The sequence below is a fragment of the Piliocolobus tephrosceles genome, chromosome 10 (assembly GCF_002776525.5).
Source record: "Piliocolobus tephrosceles isolate RC106 chromosome 10, ASM277652v3, whole genome shotgun sequence".
NCBI lineage: Eukaryota > Metazoa > Chordata > Mammalia > Primates > Cercopithecidae > Piliocolobus > Piliocolobus tephrosceles.
Window position 1 is genome coordinate 32883648 of NC_045443.1, and position 18486 is coordinate 32902133.

Sequence of the window (18486 nt, forward strand, 5' to 3'; positions counted from 1 at the left end):
CCTAGAACTTAAAGTATAATAAAAAAATTAAAAAATAAAAAAATAAACATGAAATTCATTTATCTTTCATATGCACCTTATACTCATGGCCTGGAGTTCATTTTATACAATATTTGTAATAATTCTGCGCATGAAATAGTTTGTATACATGGAACCATCAGAAAGCAAAGGTGTCACTATCTCAGCCACCCACATAGACAATCTGTGGTTGTTTTGGCATCACCATTATTCCTGACTCTGAATTCATATACTACGATAGGCTATCATTTTCTTACACATGTACTCAATAGTTAAAAATATGGTATGCCATTAAAACAGTTAAAAAAAATAATGTGTTCAGGTAACTAAGCAGCACAGTAGCATCACCAGAATACCTGTCTCAGCTGTCTAACAGCAATAGACAACGGCAGGCTTTCTGTCTCTAACTACCATGCTGTGTTTTGATGGAAAGGTTATTGTCTACTGTTTTTTGTTTGTTTTTTTCCAGTGAGAAGAAACATGAAAAGCAATTGAGGGATGAGGAACTGGGTCCTTTAGGGATGAGGTGGCATTCTGTTGGGTGGTTTTGCAAAATGTTGCCTCTAGAGTCATCTGCCTCATTAACAATGGTTTTTTCTTCAACTTTTAAGTTCAGGGGTACACGTGTAGGATGTGTAGGTTTGTTACATAGGTTAATGTGTACCATGGTGGTTTGCTGCACAGATCATCCCATCACCTAGCCCAGCACACATTAGCTATTCTTCCTGATGCTCTCCCTCATTCCCCAAGTCCCCAACAGGCCCCAGTGTGTGCTGTTCCCCACCAAGTATCCATGTGTTCCCATTGTTCAGCTCCCACTTATAAGTGAGGCCATGTGGTGCTTGGCTTTCTGTTTGCCAAGGATAACGGCTTCCATCTCCATCCATGTCCCTGCAAAGGACATGATCTCGTTCCTTTTTATGGCTGCACAGTATTCCATGGTGTGTATGTATGACATTTTCTTTATTCAATCTATCACTGATGGGCATTTGCGTTGATTCCACGTCTTTGCTACTGTGAACAGTGCTGCAATGAACACACACATTCATGTATCTTTATATAAGAATGATTTATATTCCTTTGGGTATATACCCAACAATGGAACTGCTGGGTCAAATGGTATTTCTGCCTCTACATCTTTGAGAAATCACCACACTGTTTTCCACAATGGTTGAACTAATTTGCACTCCCACCAATGGTGGAAAAGCGTTCCTTTTTCTCTGCAACCTCATCAGCATCTGTTGTTTTTCTGACTTTTTAATAATTACCATTCTGACTGGCATGAGATGGTATCTCACAGTGGTTCTGATTTGCATTTTTCTAACGATCAGTGATGTTGAACTTTTTTTTCACCTTTGTTAACCACATGTATGTATTCTTTTGAGAAGAGTCTGTTCATGTCCTTTGCCCACTTTTTAATGTTTTTTTTTTTTTGTCTTGTAAATTTGTTTAGGTTCCTTGTAGACGCTGGATATTAGACCTTTGTCAGGCAGATAGACTGTAAACACTTTCTCCCATTCTCTAGGTTGTCTGTTCACTCTGATGATAGTTTCTTTTGCTGTGCAGAAGCTCTTTAGTTTCACTGCATCCCATTTGTCATTTTTGCTTTCATTGCTATTGCTTTTGGTGTTTTTGTCATGAAATCTTTGCCGTTGCCTATGTCCTGAATGGTATTGCCTAGATTTTCTTCTAGGGTTTTTATAGTTTTGGGTTTTACATTTAAGTCTCTATCTTGAGTTAATTTTTGTATAAAGTGTAAGGAAGGGGTCCACTTTCAATTTTCTGCATTTGACTAGCCAGTTCGCCCAGCACGGTTTATTAAATAGGGAATCCTTTTCCCATTGCTTGCTTTTGTCAGGTTTGCTGAAGATCAGATTGTTGTAGGTGTGCAGTCTTATTTCTGAGTTCTCTATTCAATTCCACTGGTCTATGTGTCTGCTTTTGTACCAGTACCATGCTGTTTTGGTTATGGTAGCTTTGTAATACAGTTTGAAGTCAGGTAGCATGATGCCTCTAGCTTTGACCTTTTTGCTTAAGATGGTCTTGGCTATTCGGCCCTTTTTCAATTCCATATGAATTTTAAAATAGTTTTTTTCTAATTCTGTGAAGAATGTTAATGGTAGTTTAATGGGGATAGCATTGAATCTATAAATTACTTTGGGCAGTAGTTTATTGAGAGCTTTTACCTTGAAGGGATGCTGAATTTTATCAAAGGCCTTTTCTGCATCTATTGAGATCATGTGGTTTTTGTCTGTAGCTCTGTTTATGTGATGGATCACATTTATTGATCTGCAAATGTTGAACCAACCTTGCAGCCCAGTGATGAAACCCACTTGATGGTGGTAGATACACTTTTTGACATGCTGCTAGATTCAGTTTGCCAGCATTTTACTGAGGATTTTTGTATCGATGTTTGTCAAGGATATTGGCCTGAAGTTTTCTTTTTTTGTTGTTGTTGTATCTCTGCCAGGTTTTGGTATCAGGATGATGCTGGTCTCATACAATAAGTTAAGGAGGAGTTCCTCCTTTTCAATTTTTTGGAATAGTTTCAGTAGAAATGGTACCCACTCTTCTTTGTACCTCTGGCAGATTTCAGCTGTAAATCTATCTGGTCCTGGGTTTTTTGTGGTTGGTAGGCTATTTATTACCACCTCAATTTTAGAACTCATTATTGGTCTATTAAGGGATTCGATTTCTTCTTGATTCAGTCTTGAGAAGATGTATGTGTCCAGAAGTTTATCCATGTTTTCCTAGATCTTCTAGTTTATGCGTATAGAGGTATTTATAGTATTCTCTGATGGTTGTATGTATTTCTGTGGAGTCAGTGGTGATATCTGCCTTATCATTTCTGATTGTGTTATTTGATTCTTCTCTCTTTTCTATTAGTCTAGCTAGCAGATAATTTTATTAATTTTTTTCTTTTTCAAAAAAACAGCTCCTGAATTTGTTGATTTTTTGAAGGGTTTTTTTTGTGTGTGTGTCTGTATCTCCTTCGGTTCCACTCTGATCTTGGCTATTTCTTGCCTTGGGGTTTGTTTGCTCTTGGTTCTCTAGTTCTTTTAGTTGTGATGTTAGGTTGTTACCTTGAGATCTTTTTTTTTTTCTTTTTTTTTTGAGATGGAGTCTCATTCTGTTGCCCAGGCTGGAGTGTAGTGGCACAATCTCGGCTCACTGCAAGCTCTGCCTCCTGGGTTCATGCCATTCTCCTGCCTCAGGCTCCCAAGTAGCTGGAACTATAGGTGCCCACCACCACACCCACCCGGCTAATTTTTGTATTTTTAGTAAAGACGGGGTTTCACCTTGTTAGCCAGGATGGTCTCTATCTCCTGACCTTGTGATCTGCCCACCTCGGCCTCCCAAAGTGCTGGGATTATAGGCATGAGCCACCTTGCCTGGCCACCTTGAGATCTTTCTAGCTTATTGATCTGGGCATTTAGGATTACAAATTTCCCTCTTAACACTGCTTTAGCTGTGTCCCAGAGATTCTGGTACACTGTCTGTTTGTTCTCATTAATTTCAAATCACTTCTTGACTTCTGCCTTAATTTCACTATTTATCCATAAGTAATTCAGGAGCAGGTTGTTCAATTTCTATGTACTTGTGTAGTTTTGAGTGAATTTCTTAATCTTGAGTTCTAATTTGGTTGCACTGTCATCTGAGAGATGGTTTCCTATGATTTCGGTTCTTTTGCATTTGCTAGGGAGTGTTTTACTTCTAATTATATGAACAAGTTTTGGGTAAGTGCTATAGGGTGAGGAGGGGAATCAATATTCTGCTATTTTTTGGTGGAGAGTTCTGTAGATACCAGGTCTGCTTGATCCAGAGCTGAGTTAACTCTTCTTGATGAATTGAACCCTTTACCATTATGTAATGCCCCTCTTTGTCTTTTTTTGATCTTTATTCGTTTAAAGTCTGTTTTGTCAGAACTAGGATTGCAACCCTTGCTTTTTTCTGTTTTCCATTTGCTCAGTAAATTTTCCTCTATCCCTTTATTTTGAGCCTAAGTGTGTCTTTGCATGTGAGATGGAAGACAGGACACCAATGGGGTTTGGTTGTTTATCCAGCTTGCCATTCTGTGTCTTTTAATTGGTGCATTTAGCCCATTTACATTTAAGGCTAGTATTGTTATGTGTGAATTTGATCCTGTCATCATGATGCTAACTGGTAATTTTGCAGACTTGTTTATGTGGTTGCTTCATAGTGTCACTGGTCTGTGTACTTCAATGTGTTTTCATAGTGGCTGGTAATGGTTTTTCCTTTCCATATTTAGTGCTTCTTTCAGGAGCTTTTGCAAGGTAGGCCTCGTATTGATGAATTCCCTCAGCATTTGCTTGTCTGCAAAGGACCTTATTTCTCTTTTGTTTATGAAGCTTAGTTTGGCTGAAAATGAAATTCTGTGTTGGAAATTCTTTTCTTTAAGAAATTTAAATATTGGCCCCCAATCTCTTCTGGCTTGTAGGATTTCTGCTGAGAAGTCTGCTGTTAGTCTGATGGGCTTACCCTGTAAGTGATCTGGCCTTTCTCTCTGGCTGCCCGTAACATTTATTCTTTCATTTTGACCTAGAATCTGATAAGTATGTGTCTTGGAGATGATCTTCTCATAGGGTATCCTACTGGAGTTCTCTCCATTTCCTTAATTTGAATGCTGGCCTGTCTTGCTAGGTTTGGGAAATTCTATTGGGATGATATCCTAAAGTATGTTTTCCAACTTGGTTCTGTTCTCCCTGTCTTTTTCAGGTACCCCAATCAGTCGCAGGTTCCATCTCTTTACATAATCCCACATTTCTTGGAGGTTTTGTTCATTCCTTTTCATTCTTTTTTCTCTATTCTTGTCTGCCTGTCTTATTTCGGAAAGATAGTCTTCAAACTCTGAGGTACTTTCCTCCGCTTGGTCTATTCTGCTGTTGATACTTGTGATTGCACGGTGAAGTTCTCATGTTATATTTTTCAGCCCTATCAAGTCAGTTATGTTCCTCTCTAAACTGGCTATTCTGGTTATCAGCTCCTGTATTATTTTATCATGATTTTTAGCTTCTTTGCATTGGGTTACAACGTGCTCCTTTATCTCAGTGAAGTTTGTTGTTTCCAACCTTCTGAAGCCTACTTCTGTCAACTCCGCCATCTCAGCTTCATCGCTGTTCTGAGCCCTTGCTGGAGAGGTGTTGTAGTCATCTGGAGGAGAAGAGGCACTCTGTTTTTTTGAGTTTTCAGTGTTTTGGCATTGATTCTTTCTCATCTTTGTGTGCTTATCTACCTTTGACCTTTGAGGCTGCTGACTTCTGAAGGAGTTTCTGTGGGTTTTTTTTTGTTGATGATGTTGTTGTTTTCTGTTTGTTTGTTTTGGGTTTTTTTTCTTTTCACATTCAGGCTACTGACTGTTAGCAACCACAGGGCTACTGTGATTTGCTGGGGAACTGCTCCAGACCTTAGTTGCCTCTGCTTTTCCTGTACTTGGAGGTATCAACAGTGAAGGCTGTGAAGCAGCAAAGATGGCAGCCTGCTCCTTCGGACACTCCATCCCAGGGTGGGTACTGACCTGCTTCTGGCCCAAATGCTCCTTTTGGAGGTGTCTGGAGACCCTTATTGAAGGGTCTCACCTAGTCAGGAGGAATGGAATTAGGGACCTGCTTACAGAAGCAGTCTGGCTGTAGACCAGCTATGCTGTGTTTGGGAGGACCCTTCCTCATCCAGACTGCCCAGACTCTCTAGAGCAGGCAAGCTGGAACAGCTCAGTTGACCAAACCACAGAGATGGCAGCCTCCCCTCCTGCCGGGAGCTCCATCCCAGGGAGAGATCAGAGCTCTCTGTCCATATAAGCCTGGCTGGAGTGATTAAAAGCCCCCCACAGGGAGGCCCTGCCCAGTGAGGAGGAATGGATCGGGGTCCCACTTTAAAGCAGTTTGGGCACAATCTGGCACAGCAGCTGTGTGGTGTTGGGGGGGGGGGTATCCCTTCCTCATCTAGACCACCCAGACTCTCTGGAGCTGGCAGGCTGGAATGTGCAGTTGACCGAACCATAGAAATAGTAGCCACCCCTCCCCGAGGGAACTCCCTCCTGTTTCAGGCAGACTCACTGTGTTGCCATTGGCTGGCTGGAATTCCCACGCCAGTGGGTCTTAACTTGTGAGGTGCTGTGGAAGTGGGGCCCTCAGAACAATGCTGCTTGGCTCCCTGGATTCAGCCCCCTTCCTAGGGGAATGTACAAAGGGATCTGTCACCTTGCTGGGAATTCCAGGGTGGAGTATGTAAAACTCTTGTCTCTGTGTGTACCTGTGCTGAGGCTCCACACAGCTCTGTTTATTGGATCCAAGGCCCTGGTAGTGTGGGCTCATGAGGGGATCTCATGATCCACAGGTTGCAAAGATCTGTGGGAGAAGCATGGTTTCCTGGGTGGGTTGCACAATCAGTCTCTGCTTCCCTCTGCTGGGGGTGGGGGTTCCTTTGGCTCCGTGAGGCTCCTGGGTGGGCCACTGGCCCACTCTGCTTTTCTTTATTCTCTCCAGGTCAGGATGATTGTCTAGTCAGTCCCAGTGTGAGAACCTGGATATTTCAGCTGAAGGTGCTGAATTCACTCGACGCTTTCATTCCTCTCTGTGCTGTGGGCTGCAGCTGCTTCTTAATGGGCCCTCTTGGTCCCCAACTCAACAATGGCTCTTATTTTAGCAGTCTCTCTTTGATTTTATAAATAGAATGAGTTGTTCTGTTATGAATGCCTGCTGCTCTAGTTCTTTAATAAGCCCATCACACATTTCACCCTGTCATCTATAGGCACTTTTTCTGCAGTGTTAACAACATCACTATTATCATGATTACCTTATTCAGAATCATTTTGGCCATTTCACCATTGGTCAATGAATGAACAAGTGGAGCCTTGTTATCAATGTTAAAAACTTCTTTAGTATTCACTTCTTCCAGCTTACTGACGGATTATGAAGTCTATTTTTTTGCAAAGGTACGGAGTTCAGCCATCTTTTTTTTCTCACTTGACATATATAATTCTTCAAAGCCACCATCTCGTTTATCATTACCACTGGACATAGCTGTAGGCCAGAGTTGTGCCAGGCATGCACACCTGTTTCAAGCAATGGCAACAGCATATAGAGCATCCTCAGGCTAAACTCCTTTTGAACACTTTCTCACACCCACACCTCTGCACACTGCTGCTAGCCAGCATGCTGTTCAAGAAAAGTGTTTTTTTAATGTACTCTTTATTGATCTAAGGATACTCTGGTCACATGGCTAAAATGATGAAGTCACATTTGAGGGAAAGTACATAGAATAGACATTTTTAAAATGAGAATTTCAGCTGGGAGATGAGCAGAACAATTGTCATGTAATAACAAAATCTTGCAGTCATCATCCAGTCGAGTCTCCCTGCAGCAAGCATTAGCCACTTGGTACCAAATGTTTGTGAAACCAATCAAAAAAGATGTCCCTGGTGCTCCACGTCTTTCTGTTAGCATAATAACAGACTGGTAAGAAACTTGCTCCTTGAAAACAGTGAGGACACAAGTTTTTATCTATCACCCCACTCATGTGTGCCTGATGCATTAACACATCCCAGCATATTCTGTCCTTGGCAGCCTTAATTCTAGTAGGTGCTGTTTCATCAGCTGTAGTCAGTGTCTTTCTGAGGCAACGATGCCAAAACAGTGATGTTTCATCAGCATTATAGACTTGTTTTGGCTTCAGATTTTCATTAGCCATGACTGGCAAACTCAATGAATTTCTTCACTGCTTTGTGATCAGCAGATGCTTTATCATCACAAATCTTTAAAAATGTAATGCTGTGTCTTTTCTTAAATTTCTGCAACCAGCCTATTGATTATTCACATTTCCTTTTAATTTTCAGTTCATCAAGATCTTCGCTTGTTTCACGGTCAGCATACCATTACGTGGCATGTGTTCCCTGTGAGGTGGACAGATCCGCACTTTCAATACATGATCAAGATCTTCATGTTTGGCTTTATGCAGTTTTCTAATTTTCACTAACTTCTGTGAATCAGTTTCAGCACAGAACTTCAACAATGTATCCTTCTGTTTCTTCAGGTCATATATGGATGTTTCATATACTCCTGTCCAGTTTCTCCAACAGCTTGGCTTTCTGTGCTAGAGGTAAACATAAATGCTTCCTCTTTTTATCAGTTAGCCTGAGGGGTATCTGTAGGTCATTTTGTCATTTTCAGCAATACCTTTATACCACAGAGCAAACAGTAAGCAAGCAAACACAGTTGAGTCATGCATGTAGGTCTTGGCTCCATGTGGGGCATTGTGGGAAACCTGCCATCAGCATGCCTGGCCTGCACACATGCCATTTTACTATCCTTTGTGGGTGTGCTTGCTTGTGTGGGGGAAACTGGGTGTCTGTGGAAAAGATATATGGCAGCTGAAGGGAGCTGGGGGGGATTTGTTTTTTTTTTTCTTTTCTGCTTGGGGATGCCGAGTAAACTGTGTATTGTGTGCCTGCGTTTTGACTTGACTCGCCATATAAGGTCAAGTATAACATTTTCAACGCATGGTGTCATGCTGGTGCTAAAAAGGTTTTGGATTTTGGAGCATTTCAGATTTTGAAAATTTGGATTAGGGATCCTCAACTTACATTGCTGCATATCTGTCACTCACTTCCACGGTGACATGGAATCTGTGTTCACCCAGAAAGCTAACTGAGCTGAGAAAAAAATCTTAAAGGGAGATGTCTACTTGTGCCATGTTGGTGTGCTGCACCCATCAACTCGTCAGCACCCATCAATTCATCATTTATATCAGGTATAACTCCCAATGCAATCCCTCCCGTCTCCCCCCTCCCCATGATAGGCCCCGGTGTGGGATGTTCCCCTTCCCGAGTCCAAGTGATCTCACTGACAAACCTGCACGTTATGCACATGTACCCTAGAACTTAAAGTATAATAATAATTAAAAAAAATATATATATATAATTAAGCCAAAAAAAAAAAAAAGGGAGATGTCTTTCATTATCATTTCAGTTTATTTACCGGTTGATAATTAGTCATCTTTTCTATTTCTTCTTGTTCAAGTTTTTGGAATTTACACAGGTTAATTAATTTACACTTTTTTTTTTTTGAGATGGAGTCTCGCTCTGTCGCCCAGGCTGGAGTGCAATGGCGTGATCCTGGCTCACTGCAACCTCTGCCTCCCGGGTTCACGCCATTCTCCTGCCTCAGTCTCCTGAGTAGCTGGGACTACAGGCGCCCGCCACCACGCCAGCTAATTTTTTGTATTTTCAGTAGAGACGGAGTTTCACTGTGTTAGCCAGGCTGGTCTTGAATGCCTGACCTCAAGTGATCCACCTGCCTCAGTCTCCCAAAGTGCTGGGATTACAGGCATGAGCCACTGGGCCCGGCCATTATTAACTTTTAAATGGGAAAACCCATCACTATTTCCATACAAACGACCTGCCAATTGACTTTCTATAACCCACTTAGAAGTTTGGATCTATATTCGGTCAAATCTGTGTTAACTGATCACAGTCCTTGCATTTGTTATTCCTGGCTGTAGCTGTAAACTATCGCGAGTACAGTCAGTCTGAAGGTGAGAATTGTATTTTTGAACATATAAAATGTCTTGACTTCCAGGAGCTTACTAGAGAAATAAAAAAGTGTAGCCTGCAGTTTTCAAAACCAATTCATCATAAGATTGAAGGTTATAAATCTAAATAATGGTCAGTGATAGCCCAATAGTGACCAGACAAACATAAAACAAAAACGTAAACAAAACCAAAGCAAAAAACTAAAAAAAAAAAAAACCCCAAAACAAACAAACAAACAAATAGTCTAAGCCATAAGGACCCCTTGTGAACTCTCATATGGATGTCTGGATTTTAGGAACAGGATTATCAGATCAGTGGGAGAAAATGTATAAACATTGGGAAGTAGAATCATTTCAAGTTCATTTTGGGCCTTTGGATATGACTTTAATGTTAATCAACTTACTTTAAACTGAGCCTGCTTAATATATAATGAAACAAATAATTGTCATGTCTTATTGTTTAAATTTAGTCAGTATCTTTTTTTCTTTCAATATTAAAAACAGCAGGAAGAAGCTGGGCCTGGTGGCTCATTCCTGTAATCCCAGCACTTTGGGAGGCTGAGGTGGGAGGATTGCTTGAGGCCAGGAGTTTGAGACCAGCCTGGGCAACATAGTGAGACCTTGTCTCTACAAATGATAAAAAAATTTAGCCCAGTGTTGTGGTATGTGCCTGTGGTTCTAGCTTCTTGGGAGGCTGAGGTGGGAGAGAATCATTTGAACGCTGGTGGTCAAGGCTGCAGTGAGTCATGTTTGCACCACTGTACTCCAGCCTGGGTGACAAGGCAAGACCCCATCTCGGGGGGGAAAAAAAGGGAGGAAGAAAACATGTAATTGTTAGATACAGTTGCAATACTCTGTTTATTAGTTATTAAAACATATCTTTTATTAGACTCTCAAAGTGTCCATGACTCAAAGGAATTTAATTACTATTTTATAATGTTTGTTCTATTATAAACAAATAAAAATTTGTCTTTCATTAATTTGCAGAACATTCTGTTAGACTATTTGCTCTCCTCTGAGAAGAATCCTTCGCCTGTAGCCATCCAAGGAGGAGACTACTAGACACCACTCCTGTATCCTGGGCCAGGAGGGACATTTGGCACTTCTCTCTCTTCCCAGCTGCACTTCTACACTATTCCGTCTTCCCTCAAATGCATAAGTCCTGTTCTTCTGAGTTACCACCGTCCAAATGTATCACCCCCCACAGCATTTTCTTTGCTATCACAAGGCCTATTGTTCTTTCCTCAATATTCGCTGGAGGCTTTGGAGCCCAGTTCATAGCCTTCTCCATCTCCTATTCATATACCTCATCAAAATGATTACCTCACAGTTCCTAGACTTCCCCACAGTCCCTGACTTTCATCTCTTCCATACAGCAGCCACTCACTTCCATGGTCACACAGAGCCTGTGTTCACTCAGAGACATGTTGCCTCCGAAAACAAACTCAGCAATGTCAGGCTCCGAACACATCTTCCCATTCTCCTTGCTCTCCCTCCTACCATGTTTCTCTTCAGCCTCATCAAGAACTTCAGTCCCTTTACCCAACCTTCATTCCTTACACCTCGAGATATCAATTCTCTCCTGTCTTAAATTTCTTATTTAGACTACAGTGCACGAACCATCACATTAAATATTATCTCTCCAGGCTGGGCACTATGGCTCAAGCCTGTAATCCCAGCACTTTGGGAGGCTGAGGAAGGCAGATCACCTGAGGTGAGGAGTTCAAGACCAGCCCGGCCAACATGGTGAAACCCTGTCTCTACTAAAAATACAAAAAATTAGCTGAGCATGGTGGTGGGCGCCTATAATCTCAGCTACTTGGGAGGCTGAGGTAGGAGAATCACTTGAACTTGGGAGGCGGAAGTTGCAGTGAGCTAAGACCATGCCACTGGATTCCACCCTGGGCGACAGAGTGAGACTCCATCTTAAAAAAAAAAAAAATTCCAGTACTCTCAACAATCTTGTCAGTCTAGCTTATTTTTCTCTCACCCATCAAAACTGCAATACGGGGTTCATTTAACTTGTTTCTTTTCTGATTTTATACTTGTCTACCAAATATTGCTAGGGCAACAGTGCATTTGCAGAAGAACCAATCTGCAAATTATGGCCTCCAATCTCTACAAGGAACTCAATGTTGCTAGTAAACTTGCTGTTGCTTAAACACCAGTGAGGGTTTCAAAGCCTTACACCAGAATCACCCTTGTAAAATTTAATCTGATTATGTTCCACACCTCAGATTTAAACCCTTTCATGACTCCCCATCGCCTTCCAAATGATGTTCAAACATCTTAGTATGGCTCAAACAGTCCTCTGTAGTCTGACATTTTACTTCCCTCCTTACCACTACTCCCTAATTCTCTAGATTACAACTCTCCTAACCTGCCTATCTCTCCTACTAGACGATTCATTAGCCTCCTGAAAGAATGTATCTTATCCATCTTTTCTCCACCTCAGTACCTTGTATGGTACCTTGCACACGATAGGTCCTATACAAATGTTTACTGACCTGAATTGTATAAATAATATGCTATCAAGTTTCCCTGAAGATTTATCATCTCAGAAGGTACTTGAAAACAAGATGAGGAATCAAATAAAGTCACAAAATATTTCTTACAATTTTTGTTTTCTTTTAAAACATGATGTCTTGAGAATTAAAATCTTGCTTTATAGACATATCATACTACACTATTTAATGATATATGCTTAGATATAATAAAGAGCATTAATGTTTTCATGTTAATTCATAAGAACAATCACTGAAAACATGTGACTATAGATGAGGTCTGATTCCTTAAATGCTGTTTGCTCAGCTTGGGGACAGCATGGCAAAATTTCACTAATTCTTATTCACTGAGGGAAATGAGAAAGCCTGAAGTAGGATGACCTTTATAATTTGCTCCATAAGGAAAGTAAGCAATGAGCACTACCAAATAGAGATTCTATATGCTAGCTTTTATAAATATGTGAGAATGACTGTTATTTAGCTGGTCAACTGTTTGCAATAGCACTTTTAACTCATATTGCCTTGATCATTAATGAGGTTGAAAAAATGTTTTCAAATGTTTATTGGCCTTGAAAAAAAAATTTCAACTTTTAGATTCAGGGGGTAGATGTGCAGGTTTGTGACATGGGTATACTGTGTGATGCTAAGGTTTGTGATATGAATGATCCCATCACCCAGGTAGTGAGCATAGTACCCAAGAGTTAGTTATTCATCTCTTTCCCCCTCCTTCTCTCCCTCTTCTTGTAGTCCCCAGTGTCTAATGTTGCAATCTTTATGTCCACGAGTAACCAATGTTTAACTCCCACGTATAAGTGAGAATATGTGGTATTTGTTTTTCTGTACCTGCATTAATTCACTTAGGAAAATGGCTTCCAGATGCATCCATGTTGCTGCAAAGGACATGATTTTACTCTTTTTTATGGCTGCATATCATTCCAGGGTGCATATGTACCACATTTTCTTTATTCACTCCACCATGGATGGGCACCCAGGTGGATTCTGTGTCTTTGCCATTGCGAATAGCATGGTGATGAACATATGAGTGCACGTGTCTTTTTGGTAGAATAACTTATTTTCCTTTGGATATCTACTCAGTAATGGGATTGCTGGGTGGAGTGGTAGCTCTGTTTTAAGTTCTTTGAGAAACCTCCAAACTGCCTTCCACAGTGGCTGAACTAATTTATACTCCCACCAACAGTATGTAAGTGTTCCCTTTTCTCCTAAGCCTCACCAGCATCTGTTGCGTTTTGACTTTTTAATAATAGCCATTTTAAGTGGTGTGAGATGGCATCTCACTGTAGTTTTGATTTGATGATTAATGATGATTAGTGATGATGAGGTTTTTTCATGTTTTTTGGCCACTGGCAATGTCTTTTTTTGAGAAATGTCTGTTCGTGTCTTTTGCTCCCTTTTTTAAATGGGGTTATTTGGTTTTTGCTTGCTGAATTTTTTAAGTTCCTTACAGATTCTGGATTTAAACCTTTACCAGATACATACTTTGTGAACATTTTCTCCCATTCTGTAGGTTGTCTATTTACTCCCTTGATAGTTTATTTTGCTGTGCAGAAGCTCTTTAGCTTAATTAGGTCCCAGAATAGACAACCCAGCAATGAAGCTCCACACCTACAGCCATCTGGTCTTTGACAAAGTTGACAAAAATAAGCAATGGGGAAAGGACTCCCTATTCAATAAATGGTGCTGGGATAACTGGCCAGCCATACGCAGAAAAACAAAACTGGACCTCTACCTTTTACTATATATACAAATTAATTCAAGATGCATTAAAGATTTAAATGTTAAGACCTCAAAATGTAAGAATCCTAGAAGAAAACCTGTGAAACACCATTCTGGACATTGGCCATGGGAAATAATTTATGACTGTTGACTATTTCAATGTTATCTTTCACCAAGTGTCTCTTAAGTCTCTTGTCCATTTATTTTTCTATTGGGCTGTCCATGTGTTCTTTATTTATTGTTATCTCAACTCTTCTGTATTTTCTGGATACCCACGTTTGTTACTTATATATGCTGCAAAAATCTTTTCCCACTCTGTGGTTTGCCTTTGTAATGTCTTAACATGTCTTTTGATAGCATAAGTTATTAATTTAGTCAATTTATCAAATATTTACTTTAAGGTTAGTCCTCTTTGTGTCCATTTTAAGGAAATCTTTCCCTATTCCAGGTCATGAAGATATTCTTCCATCTAATTGTTTAGCATCTTTATTGTTTTACCTTTTATATTTAGGTTTCATTCCTGTTGGTATTTATTTTTGGGTAAGGTATGTGGTAGGGCAGAAGATCCCAACCCCCCGGGTCACAGTACCAGTCCGTGGACTGTTAGGAACCCGCCGCACAGCAGAAAGTGAGCAGTGAGTGAGCATTATTAGTGCTTGAGCTCCACTTCCTGTCAGATCCGTGGTGGCATTAGGTTCTCATAGGCTCACGAACCCTATTGTGAACCGCACACGTGAGGGATCTAGGCTGTGTGCTCCTTATAAGAATCTAATTGATCTAAGGTGGAACAGTTTCATCCTGAAACTCTCTCTCCCCAGCCTAGTCTGTGAAAAAACTGTCTTCCATGAAACCAGTCTCTGGTGCCAAAAAGGTTGGGGGCCGCTAAGGGAATCTGTTTCATTTTTTCCTGATCGATATTAAATAAAGGGCTTTTAAAACTATTTATTTCAGGCTGGGTGCAGTGGGTCAGGCTTGTCCCCAGCACTTAGGGAGGCTGAAGAGGGCAGATCACTTGAGGTTAGGAGTTCGAGACCAGCCTGGCTGACATGGTGAAACCCGTTTCTACTGTAAATACAGAAATTAGTTGGGTGTGGTGGCACATGCCTGTAATCCCAACTACTCGGGAGGCTGAGGCACGAGAATTACTTGAACCCAGGAGACAGAGGTTGCAGTGAGCCGAGATCGCACCACTGCACTCTAGCCTGGACAACAGAATGAGACTCTATCTCAAAAAATTAAGACAAAAAACCAAACTTTATTTCAATGACTTTTAACTTTTACTATGCAATGTTTAATCTTTTAATTTATATTATATTTAAAGAGCTTGATAAATAAGTAAATTTTATTATTCCATCCTTTTGCTACTACAGTGACTATTATATCTGAACTAATAAAGCTTAAACTAACATACTTTTACTAAGTAGAAATTACTGTCATAATTTTTGTATGTAAATTATATAATCTGTCTTTTAGGAAGTGATTTCAGCTTGGGTTCTTTGCCAAGTAAAGTACACCGTCATTAATTGTTTGGTGCTATCTCAGTTACGATCATATGACCAATGGACTTGATATTTTCTGGTACTATGTGTATGACCTAATTTTCATATTTTCCTATTCAAAGATTCCTTGCTTGAAATTATAAAGCCAGAGATCTTATCACAGCATCTAAGCATACAAAATTAGGAAAAGTAATGATTTTAAAAAAACACATATGTCAAAATTTTAAAAAGCATCTCGTAACTTAAAAAAATAAAGGGAGGTTGGGCGCAGTGGCTCACACCTGTAATCCCAGCACTTTGGGAGGCTGAGGCTGGTGGATCACCTGAGGTCAGGAGTTTGAGACCAGCCTGGCCAACATGGTGAAACCTCATCTCTACTAAAAATACAAATATTAGCTGGGCATGGTGGCAGGCACCTGTAATCCCAGCTACTCAGGAGGTTGAGGCAGGAGAATTGCTTGAACCCGGGAGATGGAGGTTGCAGTGAGCCGAGATCGCCCCACTGGACTCCAGCCTGGGTGACAGAATGAGATTCCATCTCAAAAATAACAATAATAAATAAAAATAAAAATAAAGGGGCCTCATATTTGTCCCATGCTGCTAATGATTTTCTCTTATAAATCTCCAGTCAAGTCCAATTCTAACAACCTTGAGTATGAATCAGTATCAGTTGAGTGTAAGCTTCCCTTTAGGGATGGCCTATTACACCCCTTAGGTATGACTATTGGCTACTTCCCTGCCTTTAGGAGAGAGTATAGGACTCCCTTTAAACACTCCCTCCTGAAGGGAGGGAAACAGCCAATAGTCATACCTAAGGCTAGGTATGATTCTAAATGCCTTGATACAATTAGGGCATGAAGATATCTTCCTTACTTAGGTCCTTTATGGACCTGGTACCTTAAAGTTTTCCTAGTACTTTAAATTTCTGTTTTTTATCCCAGTAAGACTATTACCAAACACATGGATTTGTCTTATTTACTGCTGTGTAACCCACACCATAACTGCTAGTGTCTGTTATATAATATGCTCAAAAGAATGTGTGTTCAGCAAATGAATGTAGGAACTTAGGGACTACGTAATACAGTCATATTCAGAGCTTAAGTGGCACAAATATCCCTGTAACCTCAGAAAAATGAAAGCACCCCTGGTATGGATTCTGTGGGAGGCTCCTGGAATGGAAGAAGCTAAAATCCAAGCTTAAAGGGTTAGCTTATATTGAACTAGACTCAGACCACAGCAAGCTTAAACACACACACATACACACCCCCCTATTTGATTTTCTTTTATGTTAGCTGGGAATTAATAAGAGGGCTTCTGTAGTTCAGCAAAGTAAGAGAAATGATTTTGAGAAACCTAGCATAGGAAAATGGGAAATAACATGATTCATTAGTGTCCCTGTGTCATTAAGGGCTCCCTGGTAGTTATCAGTTTCTTTCTCAATGTACATTTTGCAGAAAGCCAAACAGATGAAAGTTTGGTTGCATTCTTAACCACAATGCTAAGGTAAGAGAAATACTGGTGTTAGCATTTCACAATTTTATTCAAAACAGAGAACAAGCTTCTGTGTAAGCACACATATTAAAGAATAATATGGTTTCTCAAGTAAAACATAAATATTTTTTGCTACTTACAAGAGTCCTTTTCTCTACAGAGATAAGTGTAGATTAGACAGACAATGAGCTATTTGGGGGGAGTTCATTCTAATCGTTTCATGACCAAGGCAAATAATACAAGCTTAGTTTAAATCATTAAATACTTATAGAATACCTTAAATATAGGAAGGGTATAAAATACATGGGGAAGTGAATAAGCTTTTACTGTTTTAATTATTTTGACTTTGCTGGTATAAAGTAAGTGCGTCTGGAAAGAGGATCAGCTCTTTACTTTGTAGCTGAATTTCTGGGACACAAAAGCACAGATGGCCTTTCCAACTCCACACTGCAGTAGACATCTGCTGTTGTTTTTGCCTTCCCAGCACTTTTTCCTCACTCCTTTGGTAGTAACAGTCTCATTTTCCATTAGGGAGCACTCCTTTACCAGTTCAGCCCATGTGGTACAAGGGGTAGTGGCCCTCATCCAATCAAACCCATCCCCTGGAAGTGCAAATCTGGGCATATGATCCAGACTTGGCCAATTAGAACATCACAGCCTCAGAGACACAGGTACTGGTTCGGAAATGGGCAAGAGGCCCAAGCCAGTCTGTGAGACATACTCTCCAACTTCTTAACAACACTCTTGGGAAAATGGTAGTTTGTTTCTTGTGGGGGACACACTGGGCTGATAAAATGTGAGCCTGAAATAATTCATGGCTGTCTTTGTTACCCTATGGACAGAACCTTTGAGAACAAAACCTGCAGAGGAAAACCAAGCCCAAAAGATGAAGAAAATCATAATTGTAATCACTGGTGCACCTAAGTCCAGTCATAACAGAAAGAAGACCCACCCTGGACTTTTCAGTTCCATAAGCCAAAAATTTCCTCTTTTTTGCTTAAATCAGTTTGAGGCAGGATTCTGAGATCTGTAACTGAAAGAGTACTGACCAACAGCAGCCTGACTTGACTTCACATAAGCTGAGACCAAAACCCTCTGTAATTTCTGAGAACTGCCTTGACTAAAATAAGAAACCTTTTTCTCTTACCTCACTGTTTCGTCTCTGAAACGAATGTAGGTATGTCTACAATATCATTATTTTAAAAAGTAGGAAATCAGGCCCAATACTCACTGGTCCACTTCCGGCAGTGAGGTTCTGGAGAGCTCCTAAGGATGCTTCCTGTGTGTAGTTGCGGACACTCTTGGCGATCAGTGACAGATACATCCTTATCACGATGGAATGCCACAGCCACTCCACACCCTTGGGGTTGCTCTTTTCCTCTGGCATCGGCATGTCCTGGTATTGCTGACCACACACAAAAGGAATCCAGAATTAATGCATGTCAGGTGATGTCTACAATTTCACACTCAAACCAGGAGACCAAAAATACTGTCTAGAAAGGCTCATAATTTGCATAAGCCCTTGAAATAGAAATTTTAAAAGCAAATACATATAATTTCTAATCACTTAACTTTTAGCCCATGATGATTATTTCTTCCTAGTAACACCCCACACCCCTAACTTGATATTTCTCCCAGTGAGAGACAATTCAGAGAATTAAGCACAGGCCATTCTAGAATGGTTTTCAGGCTGC

The 18486-nt window shown here is 40.5% G+C and overlaps 1 protein-coding gene across 2 annotated transcripts in view; it reads right to left on the reverse strand.

Annotated features, from left to right (window-relative positions):
* The window catches only part of PKP2 (plakophilin 2), a 114253-nt gene that overhangs the window by 18698 nt on the left and 77069 nt on the right, over nucleotides 1–18486 (reverse strand). Inside the window, exon 9 of one of the 2 annotated variants that reach the window (XM_023208942.3) lies at nucleotides 18024–18197. In XM_023208942.3, coding sequence (XP_023064710.2) covers nucleotides 18024–18197 — 174 coding nt within the window. The remainder of the gene's footprint in view (nucleotides 1–18023; nucleotides 18198–18486) is intronic. The other variant, XM_023208943.2, reaches the window with a different exon arrangement.